This window comes from Aegilops tauschii, chromosome 7 (assembly GCF_002575655.3).
Source record: "Aegilops tauschii subsp. strangulata cultivar AL8/78 chromosome 7, Aet v6.0, whole genome shotgun sequence".
Classification (NCBI taxonomy): Eukaryota; Viridiplantae; Streptophyta; class Magnoliopsida; order Poales; family Poaceae; genus Aegilops; species Aegilops tauschii.
Window position 1 is genome coordinate 454,755,748 of NC_053041.3, and position 25,694 is coordinate 454,781,441.

Below are 25,694 nucleotides of genomic sequence, written 5' to 3' on the forward strand. Positions count from 1 at the left end.
CCCGATCGATACAACTAGAACTGGATGCTGAGGCATGTAATGGATATGATGGCTCCAAGATTGTTTTCTCGCAGGGAGTCGAGAAAGGATCTCTGGGCGTTAATGTTACAACATACTTGCTAATTATAATATGCTATTTTGTACTCTTCTAAATGCTGCAAGATACTTGAAGATACCAGTCTTCGATAGGCTAGACTTTTTCTTCTCTTCTGGCATTCTGCAGTTCAGTCCACAGATACAACCCATTCCTTTGATACTGATGCACACTTAGTTTAGATCTGCTGTAAGTCTTGCGAGTACTTCAGATGAGTACTCACTGTTGCTTTGCTACCTCTTTTTCCACATACTCGATTGCTGCGATCAGATGACGGAGCCCAGGAGCTAGACGTCACCGCTGACAACTACCACTACCCCGAGGGTGCCTACTACTACGTGGAGACCACCGACGACCAGAAGTACTTAGGAGGCTCCGAGGCAGGAGGCTTGCGTCTTTTCGATCTGTATCTTGTTTCTACTTGACTTCTTAAGTCAGTCTTGTTTAACTTATGTCTGTACTCAGATATTGTTGCTTCCGCTGACTCATTTGTATTCGAGCTTATGTATTCGAGCCCTCGAGGCCACTGGCTTGTAATATGAAGCTTGTATTATTTTAATTTGTGTCTAAAGTTGTGTTATGATATCTTCCTGTGAATCCCTGATCTTGATCATACACATTTGCATGTATGATTAGTGTATGATTGAATCGGGGACGTCACACGTGATATTCCTTTTGTTTGTGTTGCTCACTTCACTTGAAAGATGCATATAGGTGTTTTTTTTGTCATCGGATGGCGTCTTTCCAGTGTGATATAACTTTCCAATTCATCTGTGTCAGTGAGACCCTCCTCAGAAAATAAAAGAGAGGTGAGGCTGACATGGTGTAATACAAACTTGCAATTACAAAAGGTTCCAAGGTCTGTTTTGTATATTTGACAATGGACTGTTTGGATGTCCAATCTTATCCTTTCAGCACATATCCAATGGACCACATCTTTCAGGATCACCGTATCATACCAGTGGCAATATCACTGGATATGCACTTGATGCTTGCGTTCTGAGCCCGGCCGTTCGTTCGACCACAAGGGAATGAGATGGGATATTCATATCACATTGGAATCTCTACTATTAAAGGGGGTTCTGCAGTCTTCGTGATGGTTCGACCATACTCACACCCCCTCGATCGCACGCAGTAAAAAAAATTGTCCATCCCGCACGCGCGACTGCACGGTCTCGTTAGACCACCCACGCTACGTTAGTTTGACCTCCCCAAATCCTTGGCTGCACGCCCGCACCCAAAACCTCTCCCCTTCCCCTGGTGGACCAAAGCCGCTGGACGTGCGCGAGGGGGATCTCCCGGCATGGCATGGCCGATCGCGCTACCCACCACCTCCACCCGGTGATCCCTGCCCAAACCTCCGCCCCGTCTTGCACGAAGCCCGGCCATCGCGCTCCCTTAGCAGGCCAAGCCCTCTGCATCCTCTCCGCGGCACTGCGATCCCGCCACTGCTCGCGTCGACCTTCGTCGCCGACGTGCACCGGCGACGCCCCGTGCTAGCCTCCCCTGAGGTCCATCGCAAGGTACATGCATAGCCACCACCTTTTCTCTGCACGGCGCCTGACGCGTAGCGGCGGCTAGGTGAGATCGAGGCGGGGTAGGTGTGTCTCGCGTAGGACTTGGTCTGGACGGTTGCCCGTGTCCTTGGCGTCGAGAGTGACTATCGTTTGATTTAACCGCTGCCCTTCGGTTCCACGGCTGACAAGCGCGTCTCGAGCTCCTCATGCGCCTGGGTGCCCCGTGTGCCACTTCGATCTTCAGCGCCTCTTCATTGCCAACGCTAAATCCATGCCAGTTGCTGCAACACGAATGGCGTGTCGATAAGCTCATTGTCCAGTGCAGAGTGCACCCAGCACAGATCAAGGAGAAGGAGAGTGACGACGTGCACATGAAGGGCACCAAGAAGTAAGTGGGATGATTCTGTACCGGCCTTCTTTGTTCCTCGCCATGGCAATCAAACTCATGCTGAATCTTTCAGTACTAGCCATTTCATTGTTGCTGGATATATATGTAGAAAATGCAACCCTGTCAGACCTATTTTACAGCTACAAACATTGATTCTTGATGGTTTTATATGAAGAAAGAATGTACTGTATTGTGATGTATATTGTTCTATCCTGACGAGATGAGTCAATTGGTGGCATTTATGTATCTGAAAACGATGTCATAGGCTGGTTGCAGGTTGTGCGCACCAGGGTGTTTGATTGAGATGGAGCCACTGACGGTGGATGATGTGCTGTGGCAACTGGAGGGTGTCGAGAAATGACTTTTCCACCTTGAGGAAGGAGGAGCTAGACCGGTAAGCTTAATATATGCATTTGCTTTCCTCCATGAAACAGTTATTGTGTACATAGCGACTCAACTGTTTCTCAAAAAAAGTCATTCAACTGACCAAACCGAACTGAAGCTCATGGTGGTGTCCCGTGTATGTGTGTGTGCATATGGTGTAGTGCATGGGAGGTTAACCAACATGGGAGGTTAACTGCCATGTCTGCAAGGAGATCTGAATCGGACGGTAAAGAACTAGAACACTTCTTCGCCGGCTAACTGCACGTCTCATGACGGGCGTCGAGCAGAGACGCAGATCGCAATGCCGACTCACCTCGAGGTTCATCTATTCAAAATCCTGGTCTGTGCCTCTTCATGATACAATACCCACCTGATCGTTGTCGGATGCGCCAAGGTCCTACGCCAAAGAGATTGTTCCTGTCATGCTCGACAAGATGATGAAGTCCAGCCATTACCATACCAAGGCCATGTTGGTCATTCTCTCGGCGATATAACAAAAGTAGAGGGGCAACAACCAAATATGTTGTGACCCATAGATTGTGTAACAACTTCCGAGGCGGGTTGATGAGGCTGCCTCCTAAGAAGACACAGATCGGAGAACACTAAGAGCGGCCACGCTGGTTACGGTTCCAAGATGACACATATCATGTTGTTCTAACCAGAATGAATGTCTTGTAGGCTCGGAAAGGGGATTTTAATTCCTTATATTCATGTGTTCTTATGTTTTTTTAGTGAGATCTAATAGAGAAACAAAATATTACAGTAGTGAGTTTTTGCAAAAGCAAATGTTAATTGTTATACCAAAAACTATATGTTCGATAGTATATGACAGATCATTGCAATTGCTAAGAAGAGATGAAAAAACAAAGTATCATGGCCGATCGTGCTACCCACCACCTCCACTCGGTGATCCTTGCGCAAACCTCTGCCCGTCTTGCACGTAGCCCGGCCATCGTGCTCCCTTAGCAGGCCAATCCCTCTGCATCCTCCCCGCGGCACTGCGATCCCGCCACTGCTCGCATCGACCTTCGTCGCCGACATGCACCGGTGCCGCCCTGTGCTAGCCTTCCCTGAGGTCCACGGCAAGGTACATGCATAGCCACCACCTCTTCTCTGCACGACGCCTGACGCGTAGCAGTGGCTAGGCGAGATCGAGGCGGGGTAGGTGTGTCTCGCGTAGGACTTGGTCTAGACGGTTGCCTGTGTCCTTGGCGTCGAGAGTGCCTGTCGTTTGATTTAACTGGCGCCCTCCGGTTCCACGCCTGACAAACGCGTCTCGAGCTCCTCATGCGCCTGGGTGCCCCGTGTGCCACTCCGAGCTTCAGCGCCTCTTCATTGCCAACGCTGAATCCATGTCAGTTGCTGCAGCACGGATGGCGTGTCGATAAGCTCATTGTCAAGTGCAGAGTGCACCCAGCACAGTCGATAGTTCCCGAGGAAGATCAAGGAGAAGGAGAGTGACGACGTGCACATGAAAGGGCACCAAGAAGTAAGTGGGATGATTCTGTACCGGCCTTCTTTGTTCCTCGCCATGGCAATCAAACTCATGCGAATCTTTCGGTACTAGCCGTTTCATTGTTGCTGGGTACATATGTAGAAAATGGAACCATGTCAGACCTATTTTTACAACTACAAACATTGATCCTTGATGGTTTTATATGAAGAAAGAATGTACTGTATTGCGATGTATATTGTTCTATCCTGACGAGATGAATCAGTTGGTGGCATTTATGTATCTGAAAATGATGTCATAGACTGGTTGCAGGTTGTGTGCACCAGGTTGATTGATTGAGATGGAGCCACTGATGGTGGATGATGTGCTCTGGCAGCTGGAGGGTGTCGAGAAATGACTTTTCCACCTTGAGGAAGGAGGAGCTAGACCGGTAAGCTTAATATCTGCATTTGCTTTCCTCCATGAAACAGTTGTTGTGTACATACATGCATGCATGATTGATAGCGACTCAATTGTTTCTCAAAAAAAAAAGTTATTCAACTGACCAAACCGAACTGAAGCTCATGGTGGTGTACCGTGTATGTGTGTGTGCATATGGTGTAGTGCATGGGACGTCAACCAACATGGGAGGTTAACTGCCATGTCTGCAAGGAGATCTGAATCGGACGGTAAAGAATCAGAACACTGCTTCGCCGGCTGACTGCACGTCTCATGACGGGCGTCGAGCAGAGACGCAGATCGCAATGCCTACTCACCTCGAGGTTCATCTATTCAAAATCCTGGTGTGTGCCTCTTCATGATACAATGCCCACCTGATCGTTGTCGGATGCGCCAAGGTCCTGCACCAAAGAGATTGTTCCTGTCATGCTCGACAAGATGATGAAGTCCAGCCATTACCGTACCAAGGCCATGTTGGTCATTCTCTGGGCGATATAACAAAAGTAGAGGGGCAAGAATCCAAATATGTTGTGACCCATAGTTTGTGTAACAACTTCCAAGGAGAGTTGATGAGGCTGCCTCCTAAGAAGACACAGATCGGAGAACGCTAAGAGCGGCCTCACTGGTTACGGTTCCAAGATGACACATATCACGTTGTCCTAACCAGAATGAATATCTTGTAGGCTCGAAAATGGGATTTTAATTCCTTATATTCATGTGTTCTTATGTTTTTTAGTGAGATCTAATAGAGAAACAAAATATTACGGTAGTGTGTTTTTGCAAAAGCAAATGTTAATTGTTATCCCAAAAACTATATGTTTGATAGTATATGACAGATCATTGCAATTGCTAAGAAGAGATGAAAAACCGAAGTACCATGGCCGATCATCCTACCCACCACCTCCACCCGGTGATCCTTGCCCAAACCTCCGCCCCGTCTTGCACGAAGCCCGGCCATCGTGCTCCCTTAGCAGGCCAAGCCCTCTACATCCTCCCCGCGGCACTGCGATCCCGCCACTGCTCGCGTCGACCTTCGTCGCCGACGTGCACCGGTGACGCCCCGTGCTAGCCTCCCCTGAGGTCCATGGCAAGGTACATGCATAGCCACCACCTCTGCTCTGCACCGCGCCTGGCGCGTAGCAGCGGCTATGCGAGATCGAGGCGGGGTAGGTGTGTCTCGCGTAGGACTTGGTCTGGACGGTCGCCCGTGTCTTTGGCGTCGAGAGTGACTGTCGTTTGATTTAACCGCCGCCCTCCGGTTCCACGGCTGACAATCGTGTCTTGAGCTCCTCATGCGCTTGGGTGCCCCGTGTGCCACTCCAAGCTTCAGCGCCTCTTCATTGCCAACGCTGAATTCATGTCAGTTGCTGCAGCACGGATGGTGTGTCGATAAGCTCATTGTCAAGTGCAGAGTGCACCCAGCACAGTCGGTAGTTCCCGAGGAAGATCAAGGAGAAGGAGACTGACGACGTGGACATGAAGGGCACCAAGAAGGAAGTGGGATGACTCTGTACCGGCCTTCTTTGTTCCTCACCATGGCAATCAAACTCATGATGAATCTTTCGGTACTAGCCGTTTCATTGTTGCTGGGTATATATGTAGAAAATGGAACCATGTCAGACCTATTTTTACAACTACAAACATTGATTCTTGATGGTTTTATATGAAGAAAGAATGTACTGTATTGCGATGTATATTGTTCTATCCTGACGAGATGAATCAATTGGTGGCATTTATGTATCTGAAAACGATGTCATAGACTGGTTGCAGGTTCTGCGCACCAGGTTGTTTGATTGAGATGGAGCCACTGACGGTGGATGATGTGCTGTGGCAGTTGGAGGGTGTCGAGAAATGACTTTTCCACCTTGAGGAAGGAGGAGCTAGACCGGTAAGCTTAATATCTGCATTTGCTTTCCTCCATGAAACAGTTGTTGTGTACATATATGCATGCATGATTGATAGCGACTCAACTGTTTCTCAAAAAAAAGTTATTCAACTGACCAAACCGAACTGAAGCTCATGGTAGTGTACCGTGTATGTGTGTGTGCATATGGTGTAGTGCATGGGAGGTTAACCAACATGGGAGGTTAACTGCCATGTCTGCAAGGAGATCTGAATCGGACGGTAAAGAATCAGAACACTGCTTCGCCGGCTAACTGCACGTCTCATGACGGGCGCCAAGCAAAGACACAGACCGCAATGCCTACTCACCTCGAGGTTCATCTATTCAAAATCCTGGTGTGTGCCTCTTCATGATACAATGCCCACCTGATCGTTGTCGGATGCGCCAAGGTCCTGCGCCAAAGAGATTGTTCCTGTCATGCTCGACAAGATGATGAAGTCCAGCCATTACCGTACCAAGGCCATGTTGGTCATTCTCTGGGCAATATAAGAAAAATAGAGGGGCAACAACCAAATATGTTGTGACCCATAGATTGTGTAACAACTTCCGAGGTGGGTTGATGAGGCTGCCTCCTAAGAAGACACAGATCGGAGAACGCTAAGAGCGGCCTCGCTGGTTACGGTTCCAAGATGACACATATCACGTTGTTCTAACCAGAATGAATGTCTTGTAGGCTCGAAAAGGGGATTTTAATTCCTTATATTCATGTGTACTTATGTTTTTTTAGTGAGATCTAATAGAGAAACAAAATATTACGGTATTGAGTTTTTGCAAAAGTAAATGTTAATTGTTATCCCAAAAACTAGATGTTCGATAGTATATGACAGATCATTGCAATTGCTAAGAAGAGATGAAAAAACGAAGTATCATGGCCGATCGCGCTACCCACCACCTCCACACGGTGATCCTTGCCCAAAGCTCCGCCCCGTCTTGCACGAAGCCCGGCCATCGTGCTCCCTTAGCAGGCCAAGCCCTCTGCATCCTCCCCGCGGCACTGTGATACGTCTCCAACGTATCTATAATTTTTTTATTGTTCCATGCTATTATATTATCTGTTTTGGATGTTTAATGGGCTTTATTATACACTTCTATATTATTTTTGGGACTAACCTACTAACCAGAGGCCCAGTGCAAATTGCTGTTTTTTGCCTATTTCAGTGTTTCGCAGAAAAGGAATATCAAACGGAGTCCAAACGGAATGAAACCTTCGCGAGGATCGTTTTTGGAACAAACGCAATCCAGGAGACTTGGAGTGGATGTCAAAGAAGCAACGAGGCGACCACGAGGTAGGGAGGCGTGCCCAGGGGGGTAGGCGCGCCCCCACCTTCATGGGCCCCTTGTGGCTCCACCGACCTACTTCCTTCGCCTATATATACTCTTATACTCTGAAAACATCCAGGAGCACTACGAAACCCTATTTCCACCGCCGCAACCTTCTGTACCCGTGAGATCCCATCTTGGGGCCTTTTCCGGCGCTCCGCCGGAGGGGGAATCGAGCACGGAGGGCTTCTACATCAACACCATAGCCTCTCCGATGATGTGTGAGTAGTTTACCACAGACCTTCGGGTCCATAGTTATTAGCTAGATGGCTTCTTCTCTCTCTTTGGATCTCAATACAAAGTTCTCCTCGATTCTCTTGGAGATCTATTCGATGTAATACTTTTTGCGGTGTGTTTGTCGAGATCCGATGAATTGTGGGTTTATTATCAAGATTATTTATGAACAATATTTGATTCTTCACTGAATTCTTATATGTATGATTTGATATCTTTGCAAGTCTCTTCGAATTATCAGTTTGGTTTGGCCTACTAGATTGATCTTTCTTGCAATGGGAGAAGTGCTTAGCTTTGGGTTCAATCTTGCGGTGTCCTTTCCCAGTGACAGCAGGGGCAGCAAGGCACGTATTGAATTGTTGCCATCGAGGATAAAAAGATGGGGTTCATATCATATTGCTTGAGTTTATCCCTCTACATCATGTCATCTTGCCTAATGTGTTACTCTGTTCTTATGAACTTAATACTCTAGATGCATGTTGGATAGCGGTCGATGTGTGGAGTAATAGTAGTAGATGCAGAATCGTTTTGGTCTACTTGTCGCGGACGTGATGCCTATATACATGATCATGCCTAGATATTCTCATAACTATGCACTTTTCTATCAATTGCTCGATAGTAATTTGTTCACCCACCGTAGAATTTGCTATCTTGAGAGAAGCCACTAGTGAAACCCATGGCCCCCGGGTCTATTTTCCATCATATTAATCTCCCGCCAACTAGCTATTTTTGTCGCCGTTTATTTTGCAATCTTTACTTTCCAATCTATACCATAAAAATACCAAAAATATTTTATCTTATTATCTCTATTAGATCTCACTTTTGCAAGTGGTCATGAAGGGATTGACAACCCCTTTATCGCGTTAGTTGCAAGGTTCTTATTTGTTTGTGCAGGTACGAGGGATTTGCGTGTAGTCTCCTACTGGATTGATACCTTGGTTCTCAAAAACTGAGGGAAATACTTACGCTACTTTGCTGCATCACCCTTTCCTCTTCAAGGGAAAACCAACGCATGCTCAAGAGGTAGCAAGAAGGATTTCTGGCGCCGTTGCCGGGGAGGTTTACACCAAGTCAAGTCAAGAGTTGATCTCCCAGCAACTAGCCATTTCTGGAGCCGTTGCCGGGGAGATGTACGCTCAAGTCAAGACATACCAAGTACCCATCATAAACTCTTATCCCTCGCATTATATTATTTTCCATTTTCCTCTCCCCCACTTCACCCTTGCCGTTTTATTTGCCCTTTTTCCGTTCTTCTCTTTTTGCTTGCTTCTTGTGTGCTTGTGTGTTGGATTGTTTGTCACGATGGCTCAAGACAATACTAAATTGTGTGACTTTTCCAATACCAACAACAATGATTTTCTTAGCACCCCAATTGCACCTATTACCAATGCTGAATCTTGTGAAATTAATGCTGCTTTGTTGAATCTTGTCATGAAAGATCAATTCTCTGGCCTTCCTAGTGAAGATGCCACTACTCATCTAAACAACTTTGTTGATTTGTGCGATATGCAAAAGAAGAAAGATGTGGATAATGATATTGTTAAATTGAAGCTATTTCCGTTTTCGCTTAGAGATCGTGCTAAAACTTGGTTCTCTTCTTTGCCTAAAAATAGTATTGATTCATGGAATAAGTGCAAAGATGCTTTTATCTCTAAGTATTTTCCTCCTGCTAAGATCATCTCTCAACGATATTATGAATTTTAAGCAACTTGATCATGAGCATGTTGCACAAGCTTGGGAGAGGATGAAATTAATGATACGTAATTGTCCTACACATGGTTTGAATTTATGGATGATTATACAATTTTTTTATGCCGGATTGAATTTTGCTTCTAGAAATCTTTTAGATTCGGTCGCAGGAGGCACTTTTATGGAAATCACTTTAGGAGAAGCTACTAAACTCCTAGATAATATTATGGTTAATTATTCTCAATGGCACACCGAAAGATCTACTAGTAAAAAGGTTCATGCGATTGAAGAGATTAATGTTTTGAGTGGAAAGATGGATGAACTTATGAAATTGTTTGCTAATAATAGTGTTTCTTCTGATCCTAATGATATGCCTTTGTCCACTTTGATTGAGAATAATAATGAATCTATGGATGTGAATTTTGTTGGTAGGAACAATTTTGGTAACAACGCGTATAGAGGAAACTTTAATTCTAGGCCGTTCCCTAGTAGTTCCTCTAATAACTATGGTAATTCCTACAACAACTCTTATGAAAATTTTAATAAGATGCCCTCTGATTTTGAGACTAGTGTTAAAGAATTTATGATTTCGCAAAAGAATTTCAATGCTTTGCTTGAAGAAAAATTGCTTAAGGTTGATGAATTGGCTAGGAACCTGGATAGAATTTCTCTTGATGTTGATTCTTTAAAACTTAGATCTATTCCACCTAAGCATGATATCAATGAGTCTCTCAAAGCCATGAGAATTTCCATTGATGAGTGCAAAGAAAGAACCGCTAGGATGCGTGCAAAAAAAGATTGCTTTGTGAAAGTGTGTTCTTTTAGTTTTCATGATAATAAAGATGAAGATCTAAAATTGATTGATGTGTCCCCTATTAAATCTTTGTTTCTAATATGAATCTTGATAATGATGAGACTGGAGATGAGTCAACTTTAGTTAAAAGGCGTCCCAATGATTCGGAGTTTTTAGATCTTGATGCAAAAATTGGTAAAAGTGGGATTGAAGAGGTCAAAACTTTACATAGCAATGAACCCACTATTTTGGATTTCAACGAATTTAATTATGATAATTGCTCTTTGATAGATTTTATTTCCTTGTTGCAATCTGTGTTAAATTCTCCTAATGCTTATAGTCAAAATAAAGCTTTTACCAAACATATCGTTGATGCTTTAATGCAATCCTATGAAGAAAAACTTGAATTAGAAGTCTCTATCCCTAGGAAACTTTATGATGAGTGGGAACCTACTATTAAAATTAAGATTAAAGATCATAAATGCTATGCTTTGTGTGATTTGGGTGCTAGTGTTTCCACGATTCCTAAAACTTTGGGTGATGTGCTAGGTTTCCATGAATTTGATGATTGTTCTTTAAATTTGCATCTTGCGGATTCCACCATTAAGAAACCTATGGGAAGGATTAATGATGTTCTTATTGTTGCAAATAGGAATTATATGCCCGTAGATTTCATTGTTCTTGATATAGATTGAAATCCTACATGTCCTATTATTCTTGGTAGACCTTTCCTTAGAACGATTGGCAATTATTGATATGAAAGAAGGAAATATTAGATTCCAATTTCCATTAAGGAAAGGCATGGAACACTTTCCTAGGAAGAAAATTAAATTGCCTTATGAATCTATTATGAGGGCCACTTATGATTTGAATACCAAAGATGACAATACCTAGATCTATCCATGTTTTTATGCCTAGCTAGGGGCGTTAAACGATAGCGCTTGTTAGGAGGCAACCCAATTTTATTTTTGTTCCTTGCTTTTTGTTACTGTTTAGCAATAAATATTTCATCTAGCCTCTGGTTAGATGTGGTTTTATGTTTTAATTAGTGTTTGTGCCAAGTAAAACCTATAGGATCTTCTTGGGTGATAATTATTTGATCTTGCTGAAAAAGTCAGAAACTTTCTGCCCACGAAAACAATTGTTAAACATCACCAGAAAGTGATAAAATACTGATTCCAATTGCAGTAGATCAATAATAAAATTATCTAGCTCTCCCTATTTTGGTAGTTTTTTCTGAGTTACATAAGTTTGTGTTTGATACAGATTACTACAGACTGTTCTGTTTTTGACAGATTCTGTTTTTCGTGCGTTGTTTGCTTATTTTGATGAATCTATGGCTAGTATCGGGGGGTATGAACCATAGAGAAGTTGGAATACAGTAGGCTTAACACCAATATAAATAAAGAATGAGTTCATTACATTATCTTAAAGTGGTGGTTTGTTTTATTTCGCTAACGGACCTCATGAGATTTTCTGTTGAGTTTTGTGTTGTGAAGTTTTCAAGTTTTTGGGTAAAGATTTGATGGATTATGGAACAAGGAGTGGCAAGAGCCTAAGATTGGGGATGCGCAAGGCACCCCAAGGTAAAATTCAAGGACAACCAAAAGCCTAAGCTTGGGGATGCCCTGGAAGGCATCCCCTCTTTCGTCTTCGTCTATCGGTAACTTTACTTGATGCTATATTTTTATTCACCACATGATATGTGTTTTGCTTGGAGCGTCTTGTATGATTTGAGTATTTGCTTTTTAGTTTACCACAATCATCCTTGTTGTACACACCTTTTGGAGAGACACACATGAATCGGAATTTATTAGAATACTCTATGTGCTTCACTTATATCTTTTGAGCTAGATAATTTTGCTCTAGTGCTTCGCTTATATCTTTTTAGAGCACGGTGGTGGTTTATTTTATAGAAATTATTGATCTCTCATGCTTCACTTATATTATTTTGAGATTCTTTTAGAACAGCATGGTAATTTGCTTTGGTTAAAATTTTAGTTCTAAAGTGATGAGCATCCAAGATAGGTATAATAAAAACTATCATATAAAGTGCATTGAATACGATGAGAAGTTTGATTCTTTATGATTGTTTGGAGATATGAAGATGGTGATATTAGAGTCATGCTAGTTGAGTAGTTGTGAATTTGGGAAATACTTGTGTTAAAGTTTGTGATTCCCATTGTCACGCCCAATATGCAACCCTATCCGAGAGGAACTCGAAGGTCCCACCAAGGATAGACCCGCATATTGAAACGCTTTTGCAAGGTGGATATCATTACATCAACATTACATAATAGATGGGGATACATACAAGGCATACAGATGCCGCAAGAATACATCAATACACATACATAAGATCAACATCCGACTACGGATGAAACACAAACAGAAACTCAAACGACATCCACCCTGCTAGCCCAGGCTGCCGACCTGGAACCTATCCCCTGATCGAAGAAGAAGCAGAAGAAGAACTCCAAAACAAGTAACATCGCTCTCGCGTCATGATCATCGCAAAACCAGTACCTGCAACTGTTGTTGTAGTAATCTGTGAGCCATGAGGACTCAGCAATCCCATTACCATGGGTATCAAGACTAGCAAAGCTTAATGGGAAAGGAATGGATAAGGTGGTGAGGTTGCAGCAGCGACTAAGCAAGTATGGTGGCTAACATACGCAAATAAGAGCGAGAAGAGGAGCAACGGAACGGTCGTCAACTAGTAATGATCAAGAAGTGATCCTGAACTCCTACTTACGTCAAACATAACCCAACAACCGTGTTCACTTCCCGGACTCCGCCGAAAAGAGACCATCACGGCTACACACGCGGTTGATGCGTTTTAGTTAAGTCAAGTGTCAAGTTCTCTACAACCGGACATTAACAAATTCCCATCTGCCACATAACCGCGGGCACGGCTTTCGAAAGATAATACCCTGCAGGGGTGTCCCAACTTAGCCCATTATAAGCTCTCACGGTCAACGAAGGATATTCCTTCTCCCGGGAAGACACGATCAGTCTTGGAATCCCGGTTTACAAGACATTTCGACAATGGTAAAACAAGACCAGCAAAGTCGCCCGATGCGCCGACAATCCCGATAGGAGCTGCACATATCTCATTCTCAGGGCAACACCGGATGAGACTAGCTACGAGTAAAACCAGACTTCGAGTTTCCCCGAGGTGGCCCCGCAGGCAGCTCGGTTCGGACCAACACTTAGAGAAGCACTGGCCCGGGGGGGTTAAAATAAAGATGACCCTCAGGATGCGCGACTCCCAAGGGAAAAAGGCTAGGTGAGGCAAATGTGAAACCAAGGTTGGGCCTTGCTGGAAGAGTTTTATTCAAAGCGAACTGTCAAGGAGGTCCCATAAATCACCCAACCGCCTAAGGGACGCAAAATCAAGGAACATAACACCGGTATGACAGAAACTAGGGCGGCAAGAGTGGAACAAAACACCAGGCATAAGGCCGAGCCTTCCACCCTTTACCAAGTATATAGATGCATTAATTAAATAAGTGATATTGTGATATCCCAACATAAACATAATCCAACATGGAGCAATCTTCATCTTCACCTGCAACTAGCAACGCTATAAGAGGGGCTGAGCAAAGCGGTAACATAGCCAAACAACGGTTTGCTAGGAAGGGTGAAAAAGGTTAGAGGTTCATGGCATGGCAATTTGGGAGGCTTGAAAAGCAAGTGATAGGTAGCGCGGCATAGCAATAGAACGAAGCAACTAGCATAGCAATGATAGTAATGAGATCCAAGGTGACGGTCATCTTTCCTAAAATCCCGCTAGGAAGAATAACGAGTCCATGAAGAAGATGAAGCCACGAAGACGAACGAATCCTCACGATTGCAACGACACGGGAACTATCGAGAAGAAGCACACAATATGGTAAACACACCACACATGAACAAGGCATGATGCTCAATCAAGTATGATGCATGACAAGGCTACATGAAGCTACTCATGGCAAGAGATGATGCATACAAGAACAACACATCAAAGCAAGTTTAAATGAGGCCGGAAACAACATATGACAATTCCGGTAAGTCCTCATATACAAATTTCGAAATTGGTCCAGATCTGAATAAACCTTATGTTAAAGTTGTTAAACAGCAAGTTAAGATGCACCAAGATGATCTACACGAAATTCTAGTCAAGTTACATATAAAGTTCATTTAGTTCGGAGCTACGGCCTAGAAGATATGAGCAAAACAAGTTAAACATGGCATTGATGCAAAATGCATTCAAACATCAAGCAAACACCTCAAAACAAGGATGCAACAAGATAACCTGAAACTAAATGCAAAACTAAGGAAGTTTCATATAGAGCATGCTCAAAACGGAGCAACGGTGCAACACATACACTCCAAACAAAGACATAGCAACAATCTGTCCAAAACATCAACTAGGCATCTTGCAAGAATCATGAAAATATGCTACAGCATCTCAACATGAAAAAAAATGGCATGGGAATGATGTATAGGTAAAGCATTACAAAACATGAACACTGAGATATCTCCAGAAACCACTAGAACATGCTCAAAAGGACATGGCAAGATTGCAATTAATAACAGATTCACAGACTTAGCAGAAAATCACTGGACATGACAGAAATAACATCAGGTTACAATGTTTAGAGCTATCAAACAACATGCTACAGGAACTTATCAAGGCAACCAAAGGCATGGCATGATTCCCTCAAAGCATAGAACAAAAGTACCTTACTGATCACGAGCCAAAAAGGCACAAAAGATATGATGGCACCCATATAAACGTAGCTAGTTTCATAAACAGATTCAGACTTGGCAGAAAAACTGAGCATGACATGAACAGAATTATGAAGGCATATTTACGAGCTCAAATAACTCATCACAAAGAATTTCATGGCATGTGATGGCATCCAACAGTAAGATGGCATAATTATGAAGCTAAGCATGGCAAGAGCAAGTTCATAGGGTGCATGGATCTCTAGCAAAACACATGTCAAAACTGAACTTAATGTTAACAGCCTGACAACAACATTATTTAGCAAATTTGGAGCAAGATTACGACAAGCTACAGCAAGCTATAAATGCCAAAAAGGGCACGGATGGATACATCATAACACGTATAACAAAACACCCTTAGTGAACATCTCCAGATTATGCATAGAACTCATGATGGCAGCAGGTTTTTTAGCATCACGATACTACAGCTACAGACTTGGCAGAAAACACAAGTCACAGATATCAGCAACATCATGGAGGCTACTTGACATGCTTGTGCTAGTCACCCCATAGATAAAAAAATACAAGACAAGCACCCCTGTAAATATGGAATGATGTAGTTCAAAACTCATGTAGACATCAAGCTCATAAGATGCACACACAAAACGCAATGAAAAAGACAAATCACCAAGTTCTGTAAGCAGACAGCAGTTAACATCATATAGCACTCTTGCAACGATGATTAGGGCATCAAGATAAACTCAAACAAGCATGCCACAATGGAATGAAATAAATAGCATCTCACAATGAACATTCTAACATATTACACGCACAAAACGGACCGCCGAGTACAAAGTTATGGCATGATGAAGTGAGCAACATAATGCAAGTATTTTTGGGACAGTGAAAAATCGGGGCAACCTCGTGTGGATCTGGATCTGGACGCGGATTTTGAGGCGAAGCCGGGCTCGCCGGAGTAGACGGGGAAGACGCCGGGAAGGTCGAGGGAGCTCGGGGGGGGGGGGGGGGGTCTGGCGGCCGGCGAGCGCGGCGACCGGCGCGGAGGCGCGAGCCGCGAGGCGGGCGGCGCGACGCCACGAGGCGGCGGGGACGGCGCGGTCGGCGAGGAGTTGGACGACGCCGGTGGGGACCGGCGGGGAGGCGCGGCGCGGGGCGCCTCGGGCGCGGGCGGCGGCGCGGCGAACCGGGCCGGGGGGGCGGATCTGGGCCTCCCGGGCCCGCGCGGTGGAGGGGAACGGCGGCGGCTGGTTGGCTGAGGCGGCGGGGAAGGCGACATGGCAGCGCCCTATTGGCCGAGGTGAGGTGGCGGGTGGACGTGTCCGGCGGCGGCGGGTTTGCGGGCGCGAGGTGGAAAAAGGGTAGGGTTTGATCTGCGATTTGGAAAGGCGGGTGCACATATTTATAGGTAGAAGGAGCTAGGAGTCCAAATGAGGTGCGGTTTTCGCCCACACGATCACGATCCAACGACCGAGAGCATGGAGGGGGTTTGGATGGGTTAGTGGGCTGATTTCGAGGGATGTTGGGCTGCAAGACAAAAGGGGCTTTGCGGGGTACGCGGTTAACCGTTGGGGCATCAAACGACCTCCAAATGGAACGAAATTTGACGGGCGGTCTACCGGTGATATACCAAGACCACTCGGCAAATCTCGGCCCATTCCGAGAGCGTTTTTCTCCCGCTCACGAAACAAGGTCTGAGAGGGGCGACGGGCGCGTGTGGGAGTGTCGGATCGCGAAACGGACAACGCGGAAAAAGACCGGATGCAAGTTTTGAAAACATGAGGATGCAATGCAGATGATGACATGGCAAGATGCAACACGCAAGCAAATGATATGGCAACAACGACGAATAACTGGCAGACACCTGGCGCATCGGATCCGGGGCGTTACACCCATAGCATGCACGTATGGTGAACCGTTATGTGATGAAGTCGGAGAATGATTTATTTATTGATTGTCTTCCTTATGAGTGGCGGTTGGGGACGAGCGATGGTCTTTTCCTACCAATCTATCCCCGTTGGAGCATGCGCGTACTACTTCGTTTCGATAACTAATAGATTTTTGCAATAAGTATGTGAGTTCTTTATGACTAATGTTGAGTCCATGGATTATACGCACTCTCACCCTCCCACCATTGCTAGCCTCTCTAATACCGCACAACTTTCGCCGGTATCATACACCCACCATATACCTTCCTCAAAACAGCCACCATACCTACCTATTATGGCATTTCCATAGCCATTCTGAGATATATTGCCATACAACTTTCCATCGTTTAGTTTATTATGACACGCTTCATCATTGTCATATTGCTTTGCATGATCATGTAGTTGACATCGTATTTGTGGCAAAGCCACCGTTCATGATTTTCATACATGTCACTCTTGATTCATTGCATATCCCGATACACCGCCGGAGGCATTCACATAGAATCGTATTTTGTTCCAAGTACCGAGTTGTAAATTTTGAGTTGTAAGTAAATAAAAGTGTAATGATCATCATTATTAGAGCATTGTCCCAAGTGAGGAAAGGATGATGGAGACTATGATTCCCCCACAAGTCGGGATGAGACTCCGGACTGAAAATAAAAAAAAAGAGAAAGAAAAGAGGCCATAATAAAAAGAGAAAGGCCCAAAAAAATAAGAGAAAAGAGAGAAGGGACAATTTTACTATCCTTTTACCACACTTGTGCTTCAAAGTAGCACCATGATCTTCATGATAGAGAGTCTCCTTGTTGTCACTTTCATATACTAGTGGGAATTTTACATTATAGAATTTGGCTCGTATATTCCAATGATGAGCTTCCTCAAAATGCCCTAGGTCTTCGTGAGCAAGCAAGTTGGATGCACACCCACTTAGTTTCTTTTGTTGAGCTTTCATACACTTATAGCTCTAGTGCATCCGTTGCATGGCAATCCCTACTCACTCACATTGATATCTATTGATGGGCATCTCCATAGCCCGTTGATACGCCTAGTTGATGTGAGACTATCTTCTCCTTTTTGTCTTCTCCACAACCACCATTCTATTCCACATATAGTGCTATGTCCATGGCTCACGCTCATGTATTGCGTGAAGATTGAAAAAGTTTGAGAACATCAAAAGTATGAAACAATTGATTGACTTGTCATCGGGGTTGTGCATGATTTAAATATTTTGTGTGATGAAGATAGAGCATAGCCAGACTATATGATTTTGTAGGGATAACTTTCTTTGGCCATCTTATTTTGAGAAAACATGATTGTTTTATTAGTATGCTTGAAGTATTATTATTTTTATGTCAATATTAAACTTTTGTCTTGAATCTTTCGGATCTGAACATTCATGCCACAATAAAGAAAATTACATTGAGAACTATGCTAGGTAGCATTCCACATCAAAAATTCTGTTTTTATCATTTACCTACTCGAGGACGAGCAGGAATTAAGCTTGGGGATGCTTGGTACGTCTCCAACGTATCTATAATTTTTGATTGTTCCATGCTATTATATTATCTGTTTTGGATGTTCAATGGGCTTTATTATACACTTTTATATTATTTTGGGACTAACCTACTAACCGGAGGCCTAGTGCAAATTGTTGTTTTTTGCCTATTTCAGTGTTCCGCAGAAAAGGAATATCAAACGGAGTCCAAACAGAATGAAACTTTCGCGAGGATCGTTTTTGGAACAAACGCAATCCAGGAGACTTGGAGTGGACGTCAAGGAAGCAACGAGGCGGCCACGAGGTATCTTATTATCTCTATCAGATCTCACTTTTGCAAGTGGCCGTGAAGGGATTGATAACCCCTTTATCGCGTTGGTTGCAAGGTTCTTATTTGTTTGTGCAGGTATGAGGGATTTGCGTGTAGTCTCCTACTGGATTGATACCTTGGTTCTCAAAAACTGAGGGAAATACTTACGCTACTTTGCTGCATCATCCTTTCCTCTTCAAGGGAAAACCAACGCATCCTCAAGAGGTAGCACACTACGATCCCGCCACTGCTCGCGTCGACCTTCGTCGCCGACGTGCACCGGTGACGCCCCGTTCTAGCCTCCCCTGAGGTCCATGGCAAGGTACATGCATAGCCACCACATCTGCTCTGCACGGCGCCTGACGCATAGCAGCGGCTAGGCGAGGTCGAGGCGGGGTAGGTGTGTCTCGTGTAGGACATGGTCTGGACGGTCGCCCGTGTCTTTGGCATCGAGAGTGACTGTCGTTTGATTTAATCGCCGCCCTCCGGTTCCACAGCTGACAAGCGCGTCTCGAGCTCCTCATGCGCCTGGGTGCCCCGTGTGCCACTCCGAGCTTCAGCGCCTCTTCATTGCCAACGCTGAATCCATGTCAGTTGCTGCAGCACGGATGGCGTGTCGATAAGCTCATTGTCAAGTGCAGAGTGCACCCAGCACAGTCGGTAGTTCCCGAGGAAGATCAAGGAGAAGGAGAGTGACGAAGTGCACATGAAGGGCACCAAGAAGGAAGTGGGATGATTCTGTACCGGCCTTCTTTGTTCCTCACCATGGCAATCAAACTCATGCTGAATCTTTCGGTACTAGCCGTTTCATTGTTGCTGGGTATATATGTAGAAAATGGAACCATGTCAGACCTATTTTTACAGCTACAAACATTGATTCTTGATGGTTTTATATGAAGAAAGAATGTACTGTATTGCGATGTATATTGTTCTATCCTGACGAGATGAAACAATTGGTGGCATTTATGTATCTGAAAATGATGTCATAGACTGGTTGCAGGTTGTGTGCACCAGGTTGTTTGCTTGAGATGGAGCCACTGACGGTGGATGATGTGCTCTGGCAGCTGGAGGGTGTCGAGAAATGACTTTTCCACCTTGAGGAAGGAGGAGCTAGACCGGTAAGCTTAATATCTGCATTTGCTTTCCTCCATGAAACAGTTGTTGTGTACATACATGCATGCATGATTGATAGCGACTCAACTGTTTCTAGAAAAAAGTTATTCAACTGACCGAACCGAACTGAAGCTCATGGTGGTGTACCGTGTATGTGTGTGTGCATACGGTGTAGTGCATGGGAGGTTAACCAACATGGGAGGTTAACTGCCATGTCTGCAAGGAGATCTGAATCGGACAGTAAAGAATCAGAACACTGCTTCGCCGGCTGACTGCACGTCTCATGACGGGCGCCAAGCAGAGACGCAGATCGCAATGCCTACTCACCTCGAGGTTCATCTATTCAAAATCCTGGTCTGTGCCTCTTCATGATACAATGCCCACCTGATCGTTGTCGGATGCGCCAAGGTCCTGCCCCAAAGAGATTGTCCCTGTCATGCTCGACAAGATGATGAAGTCCAGCCATTACCGTACCAAGGCCATGTTGGTCATTCTCTGGGCGATATAACAAAAGTAGAGGGGCAACAACCAAATATGTTGTGACCCATAGATTGTGTAACAACTTCCGAGGCGGGTTGATGAGGCTGGCTCCTAAGAAGACACAGACCGGAGAACGCTAAGAGCGGCCTCGCTGGTTACGGTTCCAAGATGACACATATCACGTTGTTCTAACCAGAATGAATGTCTTGTAGGATCGAAAAGAGGATTTTAATTCCTTATATTCATGTGTCTTATGTTTTTTAGCGAGATCTAATAGAGAAACAAAATATTACGGTAGTGAGTTTTTGCAAAAGCAAATGTTAAGTGTTATCCCAAAAACTATATGTTCGATAGTATATGACAGATCATTGCAATTGCTAAGAAGAGATGAAAAAACGAAGTTCTTCGGTTGGAAGTTTAATATTTGGCCATATCTTTGTGTAGCTTTGATGTGCTTGGAGAGGATAACATAATGTGGTATTGGGATCCACATGGTGAATGTAGGCATGTAGCCACTACTATCTCTTTTAGTGTTCCAAATTCATACTTCAGGGTGGAGGTATGTGCACCGGCATGACTTACATTTGAATACATGCACTTTGCTTTTGAGTTCTCATCTTTGGTAGATATTGTGTGTCGTGTGATGTGTGCAAGAAAGTCGTTTGGAGATTTGACTTACATACTTTCGTAGAGCTGCTTCTTGAAGAAATTGTCCTAATACATGCATGAATAAATAGTCAAACTGATGAGAGAGAAGGAGGGATATAGAGAGAATAACAAGAAAAACAATTAAATAACTTAATCACAATTGATGTTGAATCATAAGAATATATATATGTCTCGTGGCAACGCATGGGCAGTTAACTAGTACTAGTAGACGCCGTTCTGAGCCCGGCCGGACCATTTTATGGCAATTTTGAAGGACAACAGTCTACAGACGAGTTTTTTCAGATCTGCTATAGTAGATGAAAACAAGCGAGTTGGCAATAATGGAGCACTGCGACGCGCGCACATAGTGCCGGTGAAGTGTTGGACCATTCATGCCCCAACCAGATCTAGCCTTTAGCCCATGCATGACTCAGCAACTCAGAGCACGACATCGTTTATTCTTCATCATTCATCACAAGTGTAGGTGCGAACGGACACCGACCGGCCAGCACGCCCGTGCATACGCATACGCAGCAAGGACGTGCCAACACCACACACGTTACTCTGCGCACATACTGTACATCAGCCCGAGGCGACCTTATCGTCGGAGCCCGGGCGGCGGAGCATCTGGATCGCCCCATCGTAACCGGACGAAGAGGTGGAGGACGGGTTGACGATGCTGCAGTTGAGGCGGATCTCCCCTTGCGTGCCGGTCTTGGGGGCGATGTTGCCCATCTTGATCATGGCGGCGATGAACTTCTCCTTCCACAGCGTCTCGTTGGCGGCGAAGGTGTCGACGAAGCCCTTGAGGGTGGCGTTGCGGATGAGCTGGTCGTCGGAGAAGTGCAGGCCCAGGTTGAGCTGCACCAGCTTGTAGTAGTTGTTGTCCAGCACCACCGGCGTGCTCAGGTCGATCTCCGTCGTCACGTTGGTGAACTGGCTCGTGTTCGCCGGGCACAGCGCCTCCAGCAGCGCCTGGTACGCCGGGCCGATGGTGCCGCTCGCCAGCCGCTCCCGGTTCCTCACGATGAAGGAGTTGCAGTGGGAGCGGCCCAGGGTGTGGGAGCCGGACAGGACCACCATGTCTTCGGCGGTGAGCCCCCTGTCCTGGAACCCGCTGACGAGGCCGTCCGCCGTCAGGTTCGGCCCCGGGAGGGTGAACGCGCCGGCCTGGGTCGAGAGGTTCCCGTCGCGGCGGCCGGAAGGGACCTGGTAGAAGGCGTTGCTGCCGGTGATGTTCACGCTGTCCCGGGCGGCGAAGGCCAGGATGTCGGCGCATGACACCGTGCGCGGGCAGCTCTGCTCCAATGCGGCCCTGGCGGCGTCGACGACCGCGAAGCCACGCAGGCTCGGGTTGTTCGGTGCCGCGTCACGCTCCGGCGTGCCTCCGCCGGGGTTGACGGACAGGAGCACCGAGGAATCACAGCCCTGGTGGGTTCACATGGATAATATCAATTTGATGCATTGTTAATTGCACTGATTAACTATAGGTGCATGTCCTAGTTTAATCTTTTCTTTATGTAAGAAAGGAAATTGCCGGCGTACCATTCCTGAACCTAGCTGTTGCAGAGACAGGCAGGTGCCGGACTCGGACAAATTAGACATTTTCCACGTATGTCCACGACACAGTAGGTACGACGTAGCAAGCATAAATATAACAGTTTTGCTAATCATCTGTGCATCATATACCATGTTTGACTAGTCGTAGTTAGAGTATTTGGTAGTCGCATGTACGTATACTTCAAACAAGTATGTGGATAATTGTCCAACTTCACTGAATAGTTATCTGTGAAAACGTGACACCTAACCTACCACATGGTAGGTACGACGTAGCAAGCATATACTACTAATATTCATCTAATCATCTGTGCATCATTTCATGTTGACTATTTGTAGTTAACTTAGTAATCGCATGTATAATTGTCTAACTCGCTGAATAGTCCAAACATGTGAAATGTGACACCTAACCTACCAAACTAGCGAGGTGACACGTCGTCAACGTATGATACGTGGTCAAAACAAGAGTGACCCCCACATGTTCACTCGACCAATTGATTAGTATTATAGTAGTCACCGTCACCTACCGTGTTGTTCAACTCAAAATCGTTACGTTCGAAGTTAATTGTCCTTGTGTACACCTTTTGGCACGTCCTTCCCTTTCAAGAAGGATTACAAGCTTATCGCTACCCTGACGCAGATGTAAAGTTTTTAGTTAGTTGGAAAGTTTCTAGTTACCATGCATGTGACTCCAAAGGTGCCATGTTGTTACTATCTTCTCCAGAGAACTCCTCTTTAGTTTCTCCTCCATTTCAGGCCAACAATAAAGTTGGTTAGCTGTTCTCGGTAGAAAGATGAATAAAGAGTTTGGGAATTACATGAATTATATTTAGTTTCATTAACCAAATATGTATGTGACAAAAGGCAGAAAAGATACACACCGCCACCGTGTATATGGTAGCTTTGCATGCAATTGCAAACTAAGCATAACTTATGGTAGAACCAGCCCGTCAGAGTTTAAATCCTTTAACTGACATAAGTGCTTCCACATTTTTCGGAATTATTTTAGGCTTTTCAACGTATTCTTTCAATGGTATGATGTGCCTGCCGACTACGAAGTGTTTGTGATGACTTTGTCAATTTTAGAATATGATTAGTATCACGAAATCCTCATTAAAAATAAAAATAATGTGTGCGTGTGTATATTTATAACTTATAACGTTATGAGCATTTGTTTTGAAAAAAAAATAGCTCTTGGAGTACAAAAGCAAAGCAGCTGTACGTGCGACTGCTCCTGAGCCTATACATGCAACCGGCACGCACGCACGTACCTCGACGAAGCAGTCGTGGAAGTGGAGGCGGATGAGGCCGGCGGCGACGCCGGAGTTGGTAGCGAAGGCGGCCGTGACGGCCTGCCGGACGATGGCCTCGGCGTTGGGGCAGGTGGTGTTGTAGAACCCCACGCGCAGCTGCGCGCGGCTGTGGATCGGCAGCTGCAGGCACAGCACGGCGGTGAGCAGCACCGCCAGACCGGCCAGGCTGCTGCTGCTGCTGCTCGCCATGGCCACCGTACGCTGTAGCTAGCTAGCTTAGCTGGTACTGTTGCTCACCCTCGCAAGGACGGTACAGTGAGCGTCGACTGCACAACGATAATGGGTGCTTAACTCTCCTGGCTTGAGTGTTTTTTATAGAGCGAGAGGCAGGGTTTTTTGTTTGACAAGTCGTGCGTGCTGTGCAGTGCAGGTGCGGTGTACTCGTGCTGGCCACGGTACCAGAGGGCCCGGCCGGCGAGAAGAGGAACAGTCCTAGATATCGGATAGGCGAGGCTTACTGGTGTTGGGTGGTTTTATTATTCGCGCTGGACCTTGCCTCGTGAGTTCCCACCATGGCTGCTAAAGTCAAGCTCCGGAACTGTAGGCCGGCCTGTGCTACGTAGGGACCCTGATTGATGAATGATCATGTGCCTGCGTCGACCCGACGTGGTGCTGGATTGATATATACACACGGAAAAGTAGCCGGCCGGCCTCTTCTCCCGTGCCAGTCGTGAGGCGACAAGCGAAACCAGAACAGTCGCCGTGAGGCGACCAAGCTCGTGTATACATGAATTCCACCACAGATATCCTAGGCATCAACCCCGACAATTTAACAAGGGATTGCTAAAACTCACCCTTTTTTTATGAATGGGTCGATAAGATCAACAACTTTTTTGACAAAAGATGCTCTCTTCTAGAAGTAATAATTTTCTTATTTGTATAGTTCGGGATCCATGCATCTCTTCAAATATCAATATTTTGTCCATTTCCGACTCTTCAAATGTAACCATTTTTTAGAGAATCAACTCCTGCCATAATGCTTTGCCAAGCAAAGGAAGAACCCTCTTTTAGACTTACATTCATTAAATCGTCATCCGAAAAATATTTAGTTCTCAAGATGGTGGCACATAGGGAATCAGATTATCAAGCAGACGCCACACTTGTTTGGAATAAAGCCAAATTGAAATCCCATTCCTCCTTGGTCTTTTGGCACACACATCTTCCATCATGCCATCCAATGCATTCTCTTCTGATTGTCATCGTCACCGCACCAAAATTGCGACATCGTGTCAATGATTCCTTAAAAAAAGGATTTTAAAGGCGAAGATGGCATAAGTTAGGATAGCTTGTACAACCGATTTGAGTAAGATTTCTTTCCATCCACTAATTTTCATAATAATTCGATCAATTAAGAATTGGAAACAGTCACTTTTGTCCATACCCACATTTGCAAGCAAACCCAAATATTTGTCATTGAGGCCTTCAGTCATAGTTCTGAATAGTACAAATTTGCCCTTGTCTTTCACTTTTGTGTTGGGACTAATAAATATACTAGATTTTTTAACACTCACCATTTGCCGGAGGCGGCGCAATAAGAATCCAAAACTGATTTCAGCGCTTCCGCGTTCATCGAATTAGCTTGCATAAGGACCAAAGAGTCGTCTGCAAAGAGAAGATTTGAAATTGATGAGGCATCTCTACTAACCTTAATTTCATAAATACTTTCATTCGCCTCTGCATTAGCTAAGAGAGCAGTCAAGCCCTCCGTCTGCCGAGCAACACACTCCTTATGCTTTGTTGGTGTGATAGCCTGGCTTAATAGGGATGATAGACTACTCATATCAATAAGGAATTCCTTCTTTTCCAGGAGCCCATTCGGAAAGAACTCCAAAGTTAAGCGTGCTCAGCTTGGAGTAGTTTCAGGATGGGTGATTGACCGGGAAGTTGTTCCCGGGTGCGCACGAGT

At 45.1% G+C, this 25,694-nt stretch overlaps 1 protein-coding gene across 1 annotated transcript; it reads right to left on the reverse strand.

Annotated features, from left to right (window-relative positions):
• Positions 1-21,356: 21,356 nt before the first annotated feature.
• Positions 21,357-24,233, reverse strand: LOC109776310 (peroxidase 1). The gene is made up of 2 exons (XM_020334954.4): positions 23,747-24,233; positions 21,357-22,346 (listed from the first exon to the last, which is right to left on the reverse strand). Exons 1-2 carry the CDS (start codon positions 23,975-23,977, stop codon positions 21,501-21,503), a joined length of 1,077 nt encoding a protein of 358 aa, XP_020190543.1. The 5' UTR covers positions 23,978-24,233; the 3' UTR covers positions 21,357-21,500.
• Between the last annotated feature and the right edge of the window lie 1,461 nt (positions 24,234-25,694).